This window comes from Zootoca vivipara, chromosome 11 (genome assembly GCF_963506605.1).
Source record: "Zootoca vivipara chromosome 11, rZooViv1.1, whole genome shotgun sequence".
In the NCBI taxonomy this organism is placed as follows: Eukaryota; Metazoa; Chordata; class Lepidosauria; order Squamata; family Lacertidae; genus Zootoca; species Zootoca vivipara.
The window spans coordinates 4,688,685-4,707,847 of record NC_083286.1 but is presented as its reverse complement, the minus strand read 5'-3'; the positions used below and the strand labels follow the sequence as shown (position 1 = coordinate 4,707,847).

Genomic DNA, 19,163 nt, shown 5'->3' with positions numbered 1-19,163 from the left:
TAATATGGCAGCAACAATTGCAGATAACAATGGCTCTCAAAGTGAACCATTCACAGTGGGACCAGGTGTTAAACAAGATTGTGTTATCACCCCAACTCTATTTATTATTTTTATTGCCATGATCCTACACTTTGTTGAAGGGAAACTCCCCACCGGAGTAGAAATCATTGAACAGAGGAAAAGCTCTTTAATCTGAGAAGGCTGAAAGCAAAGCGTAAGGCAGGGGTGCCCAAACTTTTTTCAGAGGGCTAGATTTGATGAAGTGAACATGCGTGAGGACCGACCAGGTTGTTGAGCTCTTTTTAGGATTGAAGTTTTGCTGAGGTTTTTTTTTTAAAGGATTTTACCCCAAGACATATACTGCCATGGGAGCCAGATTAAATCGACTGGCGGGCCGGATTAGGCCCCAGAAACAGACTTTGGACGTGCCTGCCGTAAGGTTACTATAACTTCCATCATAGTTTCAGTATGCTGATGACAACATAGTGTGTGCATACTCAGAGGATGACCTCCAAACCTTCCTAAATATATTTACAGAAGCTTACAAAAAGCTTGGCCTATCACTCAACATCCCCAAAAAACCCAAAGTGCTGCACCAAGCACAAAACAAACCCTCTGCAGTGTGACAAATCCAACTCAATTGTGTAATCATAGCTGCCAAGTTTTCCCTTTTCTCGCGAGGAAGCCTATTCAGCATAAGGGAATTTCCCTTAAAAAAGGGGAGAACTTGGCAGCTATGTGTGTAAAGTTGGAAATTGTTGATCACATCTCCTACCTGGGCAGTTATATTTCCACAAGGACCAATACTGATGCCAAAATCCAGCAATGCCTGAGCTCTGTGAGTGCAGCTTTCCCCCAGTTGAAGTGCAGAGTGTTTGAGGACCGTGGCTCATTCGCAGGGAGACCAAAATGCTTGTTTACAAAGCTATTGCAATACCAACCTTACTGTATGCTTGTGAAACCGTGGACCACTTTTAAATGCCATCTCTAACTCCTTGAAAGATTCCTTCAACAGTGTCTCCAAAATTTTTTTTGCATCACTTGGGAAGACAGGTGAACTAATGCCAGTGTACTGGAAGAAACAAAGATCACCAGCGTCGAAGCAATGATTTCAACATCAACTTTGTTGGACTAGTCATGTTTGAATGCCTGATATCGTCTTCCAAAGCAACTACTCCATTCCGAACTTAAAAATGAAAAGCGTAATGCTGGTCACATATGGATGGCACAGATCACACCATTAACCTAGGCTATTGGCAGCCACAGTAGGTGGTGGTGACTAGAGTAGATTAGACGAATTCCTGGAGGACAGGCCTTTCTATGACTATCATGGCAGATTAATAGAACTGCCCATGTTCAGAGGCAGAATCCCTCTGACAGTTTAGGGTGTGGGTGTGTGAGACAGAGAATAAACACTAGAACAAGACTGTTGTATTTATGCCCTACTTGTGGGTTTCCTGGGGCCAAGTGGCAGACCATGTGCACTGGCGGAGGAACTGGGGGGGGGAGAGTGCACCACTCCTGGCGGCACGATCTCAATGGGGTGCCATCATGGCTGCCCCCCCTGCTGGGCACTGCTGGTGGCGCACCACACCCCCAGGACACATTCCATGCCCCCACCTGCTCTCCGCTCCCCCCAGCCGGAGCTTGAAGCTCCGTCACTGACCATGTGAAAGACCTCTCAGTTGGAAACATAATCCAGCAAGACTGATCTTTCTTTTTATGTTAGGATTGAAGTAGCTGATAGTGTTTCCTGGTATGTTACAGCAGAGCCGTAGCTATGGAGAGGCAGGGCTAGTGAAGACTCCAGAGGGGTGCTATTGAGGCTTTTCTTTCTTTCTCTCTCTCTCTCTCTCTCTCTCTCTCTCTCTCTCTCTCTCTCTCTCTCTCTCTCTCTCTCTCTCTCTCTCTCTCTCTCTGTGTGTGTGTGTGTACACAAATGTGCATGGGGGTGCCAAATTGGGTTTTCGACCCAGGTGAAATAAAGCCTACTTTCATCCTTGTGCCACAGTGGCCAAAATTAAATGCAAAAAAGCATTGTCTAGACCATTGTCCCACTGCAGAATTATTTACTTGTCGTTGCTGTCCATTTTCTAAGCTTGCACAGTTATAGAGTATGTACATACTGATGTACCTACGTACAAGGACCAGTGTATTATTTTTTCCTGCTGCAAGATGAGCTCATCTTCCCCTGACCAAAAGTGAGTAGTTCTCCAGCACTTTCCCACCTAGCTATGTACATCCGTATGCAACCTAATTCAGAAGTGTTTAAAAATAAATAAATAAACCATCCAAATAATGAAGTAGGAACAGCAATGTTATTTATGCATCATAGAAACAATAGAAGAGTTCATTGTTTCCCATTGATTCAGTCATATACAGCGTGCAGGGTATTTTTGTTTCACTCACCCTCACAACAACCCCCCCCCCCCTTTCCCCAAGTGGTATCTTTCTAGTTTCTAGGTCAAAGTCAGTCCATGAAGAATGAAATGAACCTGGCATTTGGGACTGTTGGTTATGCTTCGAATCCCTAGCAGTGTCTAATTTTGCAGTTTCATGTTGACTAAACTGATTCTAAATCAATAACTATCATCCTCCACCCTGCTGCAGGAGGCTGGCCAGATGATTGAAGAACTGAATGCAGACACAGTAACAACACTGGAGAGAAAATTTGTGGAAGCAGTTAAGAGGCTGTGGGAGGATCCAGGAATCCAAGCATGCTACGACAGGCGAAGAGAATACCAGCTGTCAGACTCGGCTAAATAGTATGTATCTTACTGTAATAGATCTTGAGCCTCCTCCACGAAAATAGCTGTTTACTTGGCCGTTTTCCTACGTCATGAAGGCTGAAATTTCAATTCAGTGGAGCAGGGTCAAGATATTAACTGATATGCATGAAATTTATAATCCCTAGTATAGTAAGATAAGACCTTTGGAGCAGGCTTTTTTTTTAAATGAACAGTTTTTTTTAAATGAACAGTTCATTTGCTATCTGGATCATGCTTCACTAAGAAACTATAAAGGGACGCAGGTGGCACTGTGGTCTAAACCACAGAGCCTAGGGCCTGCCGATCAGAAGGTTGGCGGTTGGAATTCCAATACACATGGATCTTGATCACATTTTCAAAGTCTGACACAAGTCTACACAAACACTACTTAAACACCTCAACCCCTTTGCATAACCCCCTTTCTAAACAGCTATTTTCGTGGAGGAGGCTCAAGATATTAACTGATATGCATGGAATTTCAGGTATAGCTATATAATCCCTAGTGTAGTAAGATAAGACCTTTGGAGCTGGCATTTTATTGTTAGGGAGCAAGGGGGTGATTCAACAGTTGAACTTGGCAAGCAAGACATCTTTGGCTCAGCTGAAGGGTATGTATGAATAGTCTTGAATAGTCAAGGGTCTGGCAATTGGGGGCTGTGCAGGATAGTGGAGGTTTTAGGATTTAAATCCTAAGACCAGCAAGCAGAATATGTTAAATAAGATTACTTTCTTATAGTGATGGACTAGTCTGGTATTTTTTGTTTCATTGTTCCAAAATTAAACTCAGTTGAACACATTTCTGCAATACTTTGCATTTTAGTGGATTCAGTTTCTCTGATCAGGTTCATTATTCAATCTTTTACAGCACAATAGTGCTGCAAAGAATTTTATCAGAGAGAGGGCTCTATGGGCTTTCTGTTTGATCTGTGCTGTACCCCAGCTCAAGAAACTGCTTATTGAACCAGACTACTAAAAAGTCCACCACATCCTGCTGTTCTGAGCCCTCTTTAATCCCCCTAGCATTAGGTTCAGTCTGTATGAAATATTTTCCAGTTGCTCCAACCTTACATCAAGCATAAGAATTGCACTCTCCATTTTTTTGAGAACTTTTTAAATCTTAATGCTGATGTCCTATGCTTCCATTATAGCCACCCCATCCATTTGCCCAGCAACTTCATGTACCCTTTCCTCCAGTGGTTTAATTATTTCAGTAAGATCCTCTTTGATTTCTGATTTAAGGTCTTTACTTGCATTATTTGCAATGTGATCTCAGAGAGCAACTCTTCTTCATCTTTGGATTCTGTAGTTTTTGAGTTTAGGGCACCATTATCAGTTCCATCAAACAGATTATCAGGCCTAGTTATTTTCCTGGTCTTAGAATAGTTTCTAAGCTCCTTAGTTTAAAGCAAATGTGAATGCCTTGCATTAAGCCTGAAATTCTTGAGTCTTTTATTCTTTTTTGCTTCAGAAAAGTTCTTTTTTAAAAAACAAGAATGCTTGTAACTAAAGAGAGGAGCTTGGAGACTTAAGTCACAATCTTGGTCTGCACTGTCACCATCGCCACTCCCTCCTCCGCTGGGTTATGATTTTAGTTTTATACAATGAAATAGTATAAAATAGTATACAATTAAAATAAATTGACAAGTTTCTTTTTGATACAGTCAGCTCAAAAGTAAATAGCTTAACTGAAAGTAGGCCACTATTGTTATTCATACATGGCAGGCTGGGGGAGCACTGTGGCTGAAAGTGTCTCATGTAATGGTAGTCGTGCATTAACAGTAGCACTGAGTTTTGAATCTAGAATGTCCGTGTTCTTCCATCTTTTACCTTGTGTGGTCTATTAGCTCTCATTTATTTGTGAATTAATCTTCTACTTAAATAAATATTTGATTTCAGCGTATTTTAATTTGTTTATGACAACATGTAAAACTTTGCTAAATAAGTGTGTTTGTATTGGACTTGGAAGTTACCTTTCAGACTTTGACCGTATTGCTGCACCATCATTTGTGCCAAACGAGCAAGATATTCTCAGAGTGAGAGTGCCAACCACTGGAATTATTGAATATCCTTTTGAGTTGCAAAATGTTACTTTTAGGTAAGTTTGGTTATGCAAAGTTACTAATCGAGGTAAAGCAGTATTGAGTAGCCAGATACAGCAGCACCAAATATGAACCAAATGGGGAAAGTTCATCCTTGACAAGGCTTGGTTGCAGTTATTAACATCATACGTAATTAGATTTCAATCTAAACCTGAAGAGTTTGGTGGCTATAAAAGGCCCTTATGAATGTGGGCTTTTGTGAGCCTCTAACATGGCTTCTGAGTTTGGTCCTGGAGCAACTTTATCAGCTTCTCAGGTTACTGTAAACAGGACCAGTGGTTGGGGAAGATGGGAATTGTAGTCCAAAACATCTGGAGGGCCGAAGTTTGGGGATGCCCGAGTCTTCTTCACAGCAAAGTTGAGCTGGATTTATTTTGTTTGGTTGGTGCCCTGGAAGCTTATTGCACACAGTTACTCCTATTTCTATTTACAGAATGGTAGATGTTGGTGGACAGAGATCAGAAAGAAGGAAATGGATACACTGCTTTGAAAGTGTTACCTCAATAATATTCTTGGTTGCTCTTAGTGAATATGATCAAGTCTTGGCAGAATCCAACAATGAGGTAAAAGAACAGAGTGCTCTAGATTATTTCAATTAGTGCATTTTACTTTGGGAAATTATTTTCTAAATACCTCTCTCCATAGAATGGTCGTCCTCTCCTGTTCGGTGCAAAATATCAGTTTTTGTAGGTGTATCCTGACAAAATTCTGGCACAGAATCCATTGCATTGTATTTCAGATTATTTTATTGCATTTATATCCTGCTTTTCCTCCATGGAGCTCAAAGTGGTGAACATGGTTATATTCCACCCCATTTGCACTTTGTTTGCAGCACTGGAAGAATAGTTAGTGTTATAATTAATTATAATTGTATGGATGGTAATCGGTTTGGGGTAGGGCTTGCCGATCAAAAGGTTGGCGGTTTGAATCCCCGCAACGGGGTGAGCTCCCGTTGCTTGGTCCCAGCTCCTGCCAACCTAGCAGTTCGAAAGCACGTCAAAGTGCAAGTAGATACAGTGATGCCTCGCAAGACCAAATTAATTCGTTCCGCGAGTCGTTTTGTATTGCGATAATTTCGTCTTGCAGTTTTCCAATTTAAACAAATCAAAGCAAAATAATAATAATGCAAACATAGAAAAATTCGTCTTGCGAGTCAACAAAAAGATCGCAAAACGCTTTCGTCTTGCATGTTTTTCGTTGTGCGAGGCATTTGTCTTGCGAGGTACCACTGTAAATAGGTACCGCTCCTGCGGGAAGGTAAACGGCGTTTCCGTGTGCTGCTCTGGTTCACCAGAAACGGCTTAGTCATGCTGCCCACATGACCTGGAAGCTGTATGCCGGCTCCCTGTGGCCAATAAAGCGAGATGAGTGCTGCAACCCCAGAGTCAGTCATGACTGGACCTCATGGTCAGGGGTCCCTTTACCTTTATGAAATAATTATACTTTAATCTGAGCACAGAAATGGGGTGCGCAGGCAGAGTTCCACTCACACATTCCCCCATTATGTGCTCTTGAGAGTCCCCCAAACCCCTGGAGGATATTTTAAGTGTAAGCAGTGAGTGGTATGAAGGTGAAGTTCTGTTACACAAGCAGAAATCAGTGTTGGATACAGCCCAGCACCCACTAATTTCTTTAAGAATACTTTGCTAACATGTCATACTTTTCTTGCAGAATCGGTTGGAAGAAAGCAAGGCTTTATTTCAAACAATAATCACATACCCTTGGTTTCTGAACTCCTCAGTCATCTTGTTCTTAAATAAAAAAGATCTTTTAGAAGAGAAGATTATGCATTCCCATTTAAGCACCTATTTTCCAGAGTTCACAGGTAAACCAATAAGCAATTATTGTAGCTGCTTTGTCAGTTCACTAATGATCAGCACTCTAATGTGAAGTGTTAGCTACCCCAGTTGTCGTCTACACTATAATAGACAACATTTACCTATTATTGCGAGCAAATGATTAAAATTATATGCACATCCATATTCCCAATGTGGGAAGTTAGCATTTGTTACTACACACAAGTCCTACTGTCCAAACGCTTGTTACATACCCAAACATAAGGAATGAGTACCCAAACCTCACTACACACACATCACAGATTCTGATATCCAGACAACCAGACACAGTTGTAGTGCTGTAAACAAATTAGCAGCCTTAAACAAGTGCCTTACTTTTTGTGTTTTGCTGCTTCATGGCAACCAAAAACCATGGCGAGTGGGGGAAAGATCAGACAAATAAGAGAGCATCCTTTTCCCTCCCTCCTTGCCTTTTGCAAGGTTTCAGAGGGTTTTCCTGGTTTTGGTTTTTTTAAAATTTGGGGGTAAACATTCTGTGGCAGGGAACATGGTATAAATTTCAACATAGGAATCAATGGAAATTGTTGACTCGTTATGCAAACACCCACTTAACAAATGATTTACTGAGAACACATTGTGTTTGGATAGCAGGACCTGTGTGTATTTGTATATTTGAATATAGTTAATTGGAATTAACTCTGCATACACTAGTGAAAATAGAAATTTATTTGAAGATTGCAAGGAGTCTCTCTCACTCTGTTTAACAAGGTGTCATTTTTTTGCTTTTGAGCAGGACCAAAGCAAGATGTTAAAGCTGCCAGAGAGTTCATTCTGAAGTTATACCAGGATCAGAATACAGATAAAGAGAAAGTGATTTATTCCCATTTTACATGTGCTACAGACACAGAAAACATTAGATTTGTCTTTGCTGCTGTCAGAGACACAATACTACAGCTGAATCTAAAGGAGTTCAATCTGGCATAAACCATAGGGACCCAGCATTGTATTTAAAACTCCATGTATGTATTTGCAGCAATTGTTTGTGTCCCTGTTGACCATAAAATATTTACTTAACAAAAATGGAAATTTAGATATGATACTTACAGATTTTAAATGTATACACTTTCAACATGTTTTTTATTCGGTTTTGATCTGAGGTGCATAATTTTAGTTTTGAGATGATTTAAGAAAAAAATATCTGCTATTTATTTATAGATACTTCCTGCACCCGCTAATTTAATTGCATTTGATAATCTTTTAGCCAGTGATGTCTTAGTTACAGAAGATTGTATGCTATATAATAATAATAATAATAATTTATTATTTATACCCCGCCCATCTGGCTGGGTTTCCCCAGCCACTCTGGGCGGCTTCCAACAGAAACATTAAAATACACTAATTTCTTAAACATTAAAAACCTCCCCAAACAGGGCTGCCTTCAGATGTCATTTGACTAAGATGCATGACTAAGCTGAATGAAAAATAGCCTATATTTATATAATTCTTTAGGTATTTAAAGCCTCTTTGAAGGCTATGGCATACATCTTATTTTCCTTGAAACACGACAGCTTCTTGTGCAATTTATGATTCATAAGTTAAATGCTAGCTGCCAATATGTTTAATATTTGTTGTTTTCTATCTACTTTGGGGCATAGTTAGTTTTTTAAAAAAATAAAAACAAACTCCCTTCTGCCCTTTGCTGGAGCCTATAAAAAGTAACTGTTTCCGTGACTGAAGGAGGGAAGGGGTGCACTTGTCTCAACTCCAAAATGTATAAAGGCACCCCTGAATGGCATCTCCCATTCACCAGTTCCATTGGGGTGACCATACCTTTTGGTGGCCATTTTTGGCAAAGGCAGTGAGTGTTCATTTCCCATTTTATTTGCTTTCCCTTTATTTTATATTTAATAAATATACAGTAGTTAAGACCTACCACTTGTTTGGCATCATTTACACTATTATTGCTATGTCACGCCGTCATATGAAGTAATACAGCATAAACTGTTTGACAAAAGATAACATGTTGAATACAATGTTTGAAAGAGTGGGAAAATTACATGAACCAACTCAGTATTTGGGACAGCTCATGTGTTTTTCTCTATAGGTCTAGCAGACACAGAGATAGGAATCTAATAAGCACAAACAAAAATAATGTGTAACCAGCCCAGGAGGCATCACGCTCTTTATTGGTCTGTATGGTTGGTCTGCCGCTTAAGGCCACAGCTCAAAGTGTAAAGGCTCAAGTACGATATGACTGTCAGTGAAACCAATGAATGTGGAAAGAGTTCGTTCATGATCTTGAGACACAACACAAGTTATATTTTGGCATATCCAGTAACCATTAATTGAATATACATTTTGTATAGCAAGAAATAAAATGTTATGGGGAAGACTGCAATGTATTCCTGTAAGCACCTCAGCTGGTTACATAATGGAGCAAGCAAGACTTTTATTATATAAATACATACAATTACATTTGGCATGCCATTTACTTTATTTAGCTTTTACAACAAAGCTACAGTTTGAGGAGTTTAAGTACCACCAGCAAATTCAGGAGGGCCAATCTCTTTCACCTCAATCCTCCAAACAGGAGTTTGGAAAGAATATTCTGGAGCAGACATTTACTACATGCATCAAACAAGTCAAATCTGGATTAGACAATACACTTCCATACATTTGCATTCTTTTCCATTTTATGAAGTGATTTCTTCATCTACATGTGCATTTATAGGGATTATTGTATAGCCTAGCAAAATCAAATTAAAAGAAATGTTTATGCAACCCTCCACATACTGAAGTCTTGTTGTTTTCACACAGAACTGAAAAGATCTTATGAATTGTTTTGGGTCTAAATGCTGAAATGGGTTGTATTCCCACATTAGTCATACTCTGAGCAGACCCACTGAAATTAAGAGTCTTGCTTAATTTACGCCCATGAAATTCAGTGGGTATATTCTAAGTTGGATGCAACCCAAAGTTAATGAATGTTCTCAATTTTTTTTAAAAATTAATGACAATGCATTCAGCATGAGCATGGAATTTAAATTCCCCTCACTAAAAATAGTTTTTCATTCAAGAGTGTTTGATGTATTTGATGTATTGAAAGTAAAGATCATGCCATTCAAAGCACTGTTGCAAAAACACACCCCTGCCTAGGTTATCCTTTCAATAATTCATGTTTGTCTGTGTACATCTACCCATCATCATGAGGTACCAGAACACCTTGCTATTTTTTTGCATCATATAAAAAGTGAGTGTTAAAAATAATATTACAGTACCACAAACTGTTTATTTGTATTTAAAAAACTAAATAACCTCATGATATATATATTGGTAAATAAAAAGGCTTCTTGAATAAACAGATCAGCAAGATCATATAAGAGCATTGCTGGTTAAATCAGTCTTTCCCTGAAGAATTTAACTGAATTTCAGTGAATATTAACATGTAATGTGGCAATTATAGCATATTAATTAAAATCCCAATGACAGGAGAAATAAAGCTTAGATGATGGAGGAACCCTGATTATCACATAAAATCACAAGACTAATCTAGACTTTAGTCTTTTTAAATCATGTGACAGAATATGCATGAAAACATCATTTTTACTCCTGATATAAGTAACACTGTATTATTTGTAAATAAAAAGATCAATAAGCCACAATTTGGCAGAGGTTCTCAGCTCTAGAACAGTTTAAACGACACTGACCATGGCAGATTTTTTCTACTCTGGCTATGTAGAAGACTTCAACAATCCCCTTCATAGTCTTAGCAATGTCACATGCTAAGCTTCAATCAAAATGTTCAATTTGGCACACTCTTGTTTTGTCCACCTTGGAATCTTGCACAAATGGTCATAATTTTGGGTGGTTCTCCCTCACTTCTTCCAGTTTTGAGAGAACCCACTATGAAAATTTGAGAGAAAATTTAGACAATGAAAGTAAGTCAACATATTCCTCTAAATATTAATAGCATAGAACATTAGTCTAACTATATGGTCTTATCTACTGAAAGTCAGTGCACATGTTGGCAAATACCATTTTCTGGGGCTGCTGCCAGACTCCCAGCTGGGCTATACTTTCATCAATGTGAACTACTGTCACACATGTTGGCGCCACCCTCACAATCAATATTTAGGTTATCTGAATCTAGGACTATGGTTGTATACTATTTTTAAGTAAACATATTTAGATCAGTAGTATTCAATACTCACCTTAGCATCATCTGGCGTTTTAAAATTAATAATTTTTCCAAATTCTTTGGCATGGAATACAGACTTTACTCGTTCCTACAAAATAAATAGTTTCCTATTAATTTGGCTTTCCAAGGCAAAATTAAATGTAATACTTCTGTTATTTGGATTATAACAAATTATATATTATATTATATTTTATATAATATTATATATTAATTATATATTATTTGTATAAGAAACAGGAGGGGGGAGATTTGAAGCGCCCCTTTATCTGACCATGAAACTTTGCATTAAAAACTTTGCATTAAAAACAACACTCTAGTAAATACAGGTGAAACTTGGAAAATTAGAATATCATCGAAAAGTGCATTTATTTCAGTAACGCAACTTAAAAGGTGAAACCAATATATGAGACAGATGCATGACATGCAAAGCAAGATATGTCAAGCCCTTGTTTGTTGTAATTGTAATTATTTGTTGTTAGGTGGGTCAATTATAAATGGAATGTAATTAATGAAATGTAATAGCAAAGTTTAGTTTGTTTATTTTTGTATTATTGTAACTATTTGTTTTATTACTGTGTAATTTCCAAAAGAAAGCATTTGTAAAAATTAAAAGAAAAAGAAAAAAGAATAAGTTGCCTTACTGAAATAAATGCAATTTTCGACGATATTCTAATTTTCCAAGTTTCACCTGTAGCTTCTGAAGTAAGTTTTCATAGGTGGTAAATTTGACTTGTTATATAACAACAATATAATAAACTAGCAAGTTAAGGAGAACAACATGCCATTTAAGTTGCTGGATTCTATTGGAGACAAATGACTTTTATTTTTAAAATATACTCTGAAGCTAATTCTACAACAAGCTGAAGTCTCTCACGGTACCTTTGCTTCAATGCGCAACCTCCGCCCGTCAACAATGAATGGCTCCTTGGTAAATTCATCATAGGTGTACTGCCATTCACATGTCAACTGTCCAAAGGTACCTCTGGTCACAAATAATATACCACTAAAGAAGAATGCAGAATAAACCATTAAAACAAAGCAAGCAGAAATACAACAATTACTTTTTAAATAAAAATAAATAAAAAGTTGCCTCGTTACAGATCACCCAGTTTGATGGTTTATTAATTCTACAATGAAATACACACATATGGATTTGCACAATGATGCCAGTGGAACCTAATAATATATGTGTGAATATTAATTCAGTCAAAGAAGACAACTACATTCTACTTTAAAGATGCAGAAATCAATATATAATAAGGAACAGCTGGCATATTACCAGGCAGCAGCAATAGTTGAAGTGAACACATACTTTTGTTCAGTCAAGTTCTAATAATTAAGGTCAAATACATACTACAAAAAAACAAGTGTTCCCGCGTCTTCTCTGAATTGAATCTGAAGGCTCAATTATGTTAGTTCCTTGAAAAAGCTTGTAGGGTTTCATGTCTCAATAATATTTTAGTTAGAAAGTAAAGCAAGTTTTGTCAACAACATTGTGGTCAGGATCCAGAGAGGTGCTTTATGAATGGTTAGTAACATTATCCGTCTAATGGTAGCAGGATATTTATGCCATATTATGAAGTGTATCTGAAATTTCCTTCAGTTTCAGAAGCATGATGGGGGAGGGGATGATGTTTGAGAAACATTAAGGCGTAAATTCCCTTGTAAATGTGGAATTAGTTATGTGGAATGGTATCCAATTCTGCCGATCCTGCCAAATTTGCTCTGGAAATCTGAGAAGCCCTAGAGAATATTTGAAGTGGTGTGGGAAACTGCAGTGCGGAATGAGCTTGCACAATATTGGATAGCAACAGTGGCTTGGGGAAAAACCTTAGCTGTATACTTTCAAAGTGACACAGTATTCCCTATGCAGGGGTGCCAACATGAATAAAATATGGGATGCGGGCAGGTAAGCCCCACCCTGCATAATCAATCACACAATGTGGTGCCCCCACGCCCCATGGGAATTGGCTCCTATGTTCTATGTAAGAATAAAACTAATTCACTACCACTAAATATATATTCTGCAGGTTTCAAGGTGCCTGCTCTAATAATCAGAGTGCCTGTTGCTTTCCTATTCTGTTTCGTTGGGCCCACTGAGATGTGAGTACAGGGAGTACTGATGTATTGAGCCCACATCATGAAGGGGGCCCAGACTCTGAGCTTCCATTCATATATTTTTTAGAAGTCTCTAGCCCTCCTGGAAAGTAAGTTATGAAACAAAATGTGCAGGTACCCTTCGAAGTGATTTCTCCGAGATGAGCCAACCTGATGCTCCCACCTTTTAGTGTCGCCAATGAGTGAAGTAAGGGCTGAGAGAGGTGGGAGTGAGTGGTTTGGAAATCAGGTGACTGGAATCCAAAGGAGCTGCTGTTTCTCCCACCCCTTCAGTGCACTCTTCTGTCTCATTTTCCAGCCCTTTGTATCTAAACAGTTTTTTTTCCATCTAAGATCATATACTTAAATGTTATTTTCTGCAAATGGTACTACACAGTAAGTGTTAAAGAATCCACCTCCTCCCTGCAAATGGCAAATATAAAATGTGAAAACGTTGCAAAGAGGCATGTTTTCTGCCATGTCATTCTTGTGCCTTTGAGGAGGCAGTAATTCAACAGGTTAAGTATTTTCTAGTAAGTATTTTCTAGTATGAAAATGCAAGGAAGATTGGAGTTTCTTTCATTTAAATGCTAAGGGAAAATCTAAACACTATCGGAATATTATTATTGAATGAGCAAAAAAAAAAACCCACCAAGTATAACAAAGCATGCTGCTTATAAAGCTTACCAGACATATGGGGAACCTTACCTCTTTGTTACCATTAGTAAATCTGTACTATTAACCATTGCATGTGTAAAGTATCTCAGTTTGGCAAATCTTCCATTTTCAATATTCTAAAAGAGAAAGACAGTTGTATAGAATTCCCTAGAGTATAGAAAGTTCTTTCTGAGGAAAATATTAATGTCTAATATTATTATTAATTTCAGCTTATATTATTAATAACTTCAGCTTATTATAAAACATGTATACATCACATAAATTGAGGACATTTAATATCTGCCATGATTAAGAAGCTCTTTCACACCTGGTAGTACTGTAATAGAGAGTTGACAGAATTGTAAACATCCTTCCACATGATGCTTCATCATCCTGGAATGTGAAAAACCTTTTATCTAAAATTATGAGTTCATAATATTGGGCTATTCAGATGTTTGTAACCTTGAAAGTACTATGCATTTTCAGATTACAGAATGCTGTAATACTAAAAAGAGAAGACCATTCAAATTCAACCTGAATTGTTGCAGAAACCATTTCTTATTGTATTTCTCAGTAAATGGAATACAACTATGTAAATAATCATGGTTTCAGACACAAGAATCCAATCATATATGATGGCTTTAAAGGACTAAACTGTGCTTGAGGCATGCAATCCAGGCTCGTGGATCTTCCTTAATCCGTAGCTGATTCTTTTTAACATGAAGTGAATAAAATAAGCTGCTATTTTAATACCATCCCATGCTAAAATGTTCCTCAACTGTTTATACAGTATTTTCAAAAAGTCTCAAACACAAATGTTACACCATGTTATCAGTCCCCCCCCCACCAATGAGAGAAAGAGAGAGAACAAAAAGCCCCCAATTCATACACTCCCTAAAGTCAAATAGCAATACTTTATAATGCATTAAAATTCAATCATAAATCTATACATAAAATTGGTGGTTTGTTTTTACAGGACAGGCCTGATATATTTCATTATGTTTTCATTATGTTATGTGGATTGTAAGATAATTAAAGTTTATAAAAATGCTAATTTTTCACTGCAAGTTTATTAGAATAAATTCTACAAAACATACAAAACACTGCAAACCATAATATATTCTAAACTAGCCACTGATATAGAACCATTTATTATATAGTAGACAAGGTGAATATGAGGATTCCAATACACTAGTAGGTTTGCTTTGTAGAACTTATTTTTTAATCCAAGTGATCAAATTATTTCACAAATTAAATCTCAGCAATCCTCACAAAACATTATCCACACATTGCATATGGAGGGGGGAGGAGGAGACAGAGATGGCACTGTTGAAATGCACACTTCATGCCTCCCGGCTCACACTCTTAACATGGCTCTAGCTCTCTTTAACTACAGTCATCAGAAATACTTCATTCAGGTTATATGTGAACAGACATTTCAGACTTACAAATTTATGTGCAGTGACAGAACAAAGGAAGTAAAATAGCAAATATTTTAGCTGCTTAGGGAAGTTCAGCGCATCTCTTTTCCCAAGGGAAAAAAGCAGTTACCAGAGAGGTCTTGTTTAAGGAATCTTGGCACTGAATAGGACTGATGAGCACCCTAAAATACCTCATTTCAACTATATGATTCCATTGTGTATAGAAGATTGGATGGGGCAAAAAAAAGTGCATCAGAAACCTGGTGTTAACTGGGTTGAATTATAAAGAGTTCTGCCTCATCATCCAGCTTTTCCTTTGTATTTTTCCTTCCATGTTTTTCACAGCTCTTTGCTGCTTGTTATTACCACTCCTTTCAAATGCCACCTTACTGTCACTTTCATAATTCATTTTGAAACTGAAAGTTCAATACTCAGCAGAGCCCATTATTTGCATGAAGTGCTTAATTTTTGAATGCTTTCATGCATCTTGATTATATCGCTTAATTTACTCAGGCACCCCTCCCCACTAAGCATTCACCCCTCTTTATCCTCCAGTAGCCATTGAACAACATGCCTGCTGCTCTCTTCAAGCAAATGCAGGAATGGCTTACTTGCTTGTAGCACTGAAAGACAAATATTCTTTCCAAGGCAAAAGAGGAAGGACGCAATGACAGCATTATTCTGATTAGTAGTGCCACTAAACCACATCCTGAGGCTACTCCTTACTCCATTAACCACACTTCTTCTGGATTACGTTATTTGAACTGGAATCACAACGGTGCTTTTGGAAAGATGTTCAGAGTAAAGAAAAGTAAGGAGAACAATAGAGAATGGCAGCCACATAGTAGTGCCACCATTGGTTACTACTATATCAAAAGTGGAGACAGGGAATCTGTATAGTGGTTCACCATTTTTAACACACAGATCTCCTTTGATGGATCATTCTTACTGTCTCTTTAAGGCTTTGACATTGATGAAGTTATACACCAAACAATATACAATTTATATATATCCCCAATCACTTATTCTGGATATTATTATTTTTTTGGGGGGGGGTCCTAAATACATATAAACCTTTCATATATTGAACTCTTTATTTATAAAGGCTGTTGTGTTGGCAACATGTATCCCGTAGGAAAAAAGACCAAAATTCATTGAAGGGGTGGAAATGGAAAAGAGCACCTGGGTAAAATCTTCCAGTGTAATTACAATCATCTGTCAGACAGCTGCAAAAAAGGGATTCTGCAAAGTCAGCTACTGCGGAAACCAGGCCGCCAAATGTAAATAGATATGACCCTGAAGAAGGGTGCAGTTGAACCTTCGTTCTCACTGCAGTCAGTCTACTTCACCGTCAATAGTTTTTATCCCTCAACATTTCTCATAACCATTTCCAAGCCTGGACTGCACCATCACTAGGGAGAGACTAGCTTGTTTCTGTTCTGTACAAAGATGCTTACATATTTGCCAATTTCCAAACTAGGTGACAAGATTCTCTTCCCTGAAAATCTGTTCTTGGCCTTTAGGCAAGTTGTCCCCAGTGGGCTACCCTGCCTAGCATTGTCAAGACTGCTCATTTGCTTGCCCTCTGCCTTCAGGCCCAATCTGCATTACTACCTACAACAAGACATGGCAAGCAGAGGTTACTTCCCCTGCTGCTCCTTTTACTTCCTGCATGCTTAAGAGAACAGGGAAACAGGTAACAACAGCATAAAGGAGGAGGGCAATGGGCTTCAGCGGCCAGTAGGGGGTCCCTGCAGGAATGTTCTCCTGATTCTAGCACTGAATGTGCGAATCTAATAGAAATCTTATAATTAAAATATTCTGATATAAATTGGTGTTGGAATTGTAATTCCCATTGTAGGCTCCTACCTCCACAACTCACTCAGGGCGGATCTACACTCATGGTTTTGAATGCTGAAAAGGAGTTAAAGAATGGTTGGGATAACCATATAGCCATATGAAGTTGTTTTCTAATGTTAATACAGTGGTACCTTGGGTTACAGATGCTTCATGTTACAGATGCAGCTAACCCAGAAATAGTACCTTGGGTTAAGAACTTTTGCTTCAGGGTGGTGGCGCAGCGACAGTGGGAGGCCCCATTAGCTAAAGTTGTGCTTCAGGTTAAGAACAGTTTCAAGTTAAGAACGGACCTCAGAATGAAATAAGTTTTTAACCCGAGGTACGACTGTAATGCGCTATTAAAATGTGACACCAGATGGCACTGCAGAGCTATCCCCTTCCAGAAACTGGGTAGACCTTGTGGAAAACGAAGCAAGGAGAAACCAAATGTATTGATGTTTTAGAATAATTTTAATATCATTTTTAAAAAAATTAAAATGTGAGTGTAGTTCCAGCCCCTCCTCTCACACATGTCCGTTGATTTCCTAGGGTCTACTCTGAGTAGAATTTTGGCTATCGCCCTCAATTTTTTGAGAATGAGAAAACTGGCTACAGTGGTACCTCGCAAGACGAATGCCCTGCAAGACGAATTTTTCGCAAGACAAATGCGTCTTGTGATTCTATGGGTGACTCGCAAATCAAATTCATTTTGCAAAAAAATTGTCTTGCGAATAGCGGTTTCCCATAGGAATGCATTGAAATTTAATTAATGCGTTCCTATGGGCAAAAAAAGAAATTTCAAAGCATTCCTATGGGAAACCGCGATTCGCAAAACAAATTTTTTGCAGAACGAATTGACTCGTGGAACGAATTAAATTAGTCTTGCAAGGTACCACTGTATTTATATTTCCCTCACTGTTTCTGGCCTAGTATTTTGTAATGTGTATACTATTTTGTTTTACAACTCCATAGCTGATCTTTATTTTTAAAATGCCCAAATATTCCCCCTTTAAAATATTACTGTCAATTTATACATGGAATTTAGTGGTTCTGACCCAATCAGACTTTGCTCACATTGGATAACCTCTTATACTGAACACACACTTACAGCCAAGCAGCTCATGGATTTGCTTAAAGAGGAAAGCCTCATGCTGTATGATATTTCTGTAGCGTAATTTTATATTAATACATACCATTTAAAATAGTCATATGCCTTTTTGTATTAATCTTTTTATGTGCTTGGTAGTTTAGGAAAACTGGAGTATACATGTGTATAATATTCATACAAGTTTAATAATAAATATATAAGTGCACAAATGGATCATTCTGTGTGTGGATCAATACCCTTGCTTCTTATTATGATTATGGAGTGAGACGGTTGTCAGAAAAAAATATGTGCAGGTAATTCTGACATTCAGATTTCGGAAAACTCCCATCCCTACTCATTGGTCCATAAATCTAAGGGAATAAGCTTTCACAGATGCCCACTTTCTGACTTTGGCTTATCAGCAGCTGAACTACTACAGAGATGACAGTCCATTCCCTAGGGATTACTGCAAAGAAAAAGCATTAATTTCTAAGTCAAAAATTTCTTTTATCTCAGATTCACAAGATAGATAAACCATGCAATGTTTCAATGATATCCTTACAGAAAGCATATTCTTATAGTATCATAATCACATGGTATAACTGAATGGAAAGAAAACATTATTAAGCACCTATAAATAAAACATTTAAGTAGAGTAGCAGCTCCTGTAATAGTGATACCCAACAACAGACACTGTTATGCACAGTCCACCACCGATGCTTCTCTTCACCTACTAGCACAGTGGCAATAAACTCATTTAGGTCTTTTATATGTCTTCAGCTGCCTTAGTCAGGATGACATTGGTTCCCTACTTTACCATTTCCGTGTATTTTCCAATTGTACACTGCTCAGAAGAAATGAAGGGCATCTACTCTCTCTATGCAAATTTCTGAAATTCAGTCAAAAGCCTTTACATGTTCTTATTTTCCTCTGGCAAATTGGTTGATTAGTGCCTGGACTAGTGACTGATCATCAAAATATTTCCAAGCGAGTTTCTCTTCCACTGGCTCTCTTCCACCTTGCAGCACCTTGTGGTTGCATCCCCTTCACTTAAAAGTCCAATAATCAATAGTTTCAATTTGAACCACAGGGTTAGAATTAAAGTCTCATATTTCATTCTATATTTCACAAGATGTTTGAACTAAATGAAAGTTTAAGGCAAAAATGTTAAACTAAGTTTCTGAAAATGAAAGGATGTAAA

The 19,163-nt window shown here is 37.9% G+C and overlaps 2 protein-coding genes across 5 annotated transcripts in view; one reads left to right on the top strand and one right to left on the bottom strand.

The window, feature by feature from the left end:
- Nucleotides 1-7,647, top strand: part of LOC118077035 (guanine nucleotide-binding protein subunit alpha-14-like) — a 38,942-nt gene extending 31,295 nt beyond the window's left edge. The window contains exons 3-7 of the mRNA XM_035100327.2: nucleotides 2,611-2,765; nucleotides 4,735-4,863; nucleotides 5,301-5,430; nucleotides 6,539-6,692; nucleotides 7,457-7,647. Coding sequence (XP_034956218.1) covers nucleotides 2,611-2,765; nucleotides 4,735-4,863; nucleotides 5,301-5,430; nucleotides 6,539-6,692; nucleotides 7,457-7,647 — 759 coding nt within the window. The remainder of the gene's footprint in view (nucleotides 1-2,610; nucleotides 2,766-4,734; nucleotides 4,864-5,300; nucleotides 5,431-6,538; nucleotides 6,693-7,456) is intronic.
- Nucleotides 1,851-19,163, bottom strand: part of VPS13A (vacuolar protein sorting 13 homolog A) — a 167,812-nt gene continuing 150,499 nt past the window's right edge. For all 4 annotated transcript variants that reach the window (XM_035100322.2, XM_035100323.2, XM_035100324.2 and 1 more), the window contains 4 exons: nucleotides 13,667-13,752; nucleotides 11,741-11,864; nucleotides 10,875-10,949; nucleotides 1,851-10,566 (listed from right to left, as the gene is read on the bottom strand). In XM_035100322.2, the coding sequence (XP_034956213.1) occupies nucleotides 10,516-10,566; nucleotides 10,875-10,949; nucleotides 11,741-11,864; nucleotides 13,667-13,752 (336 nt within the window). In that variant the 3' untranslated portion in view covers nucleotides 1,851-10,515. The remainder of the gene's footprint in view (nucleotides 10,567-10,874; nucleotides 10,950-11,740; nucleotides 11,865-13,666; nucleotides 13,753-19,163) is intronic.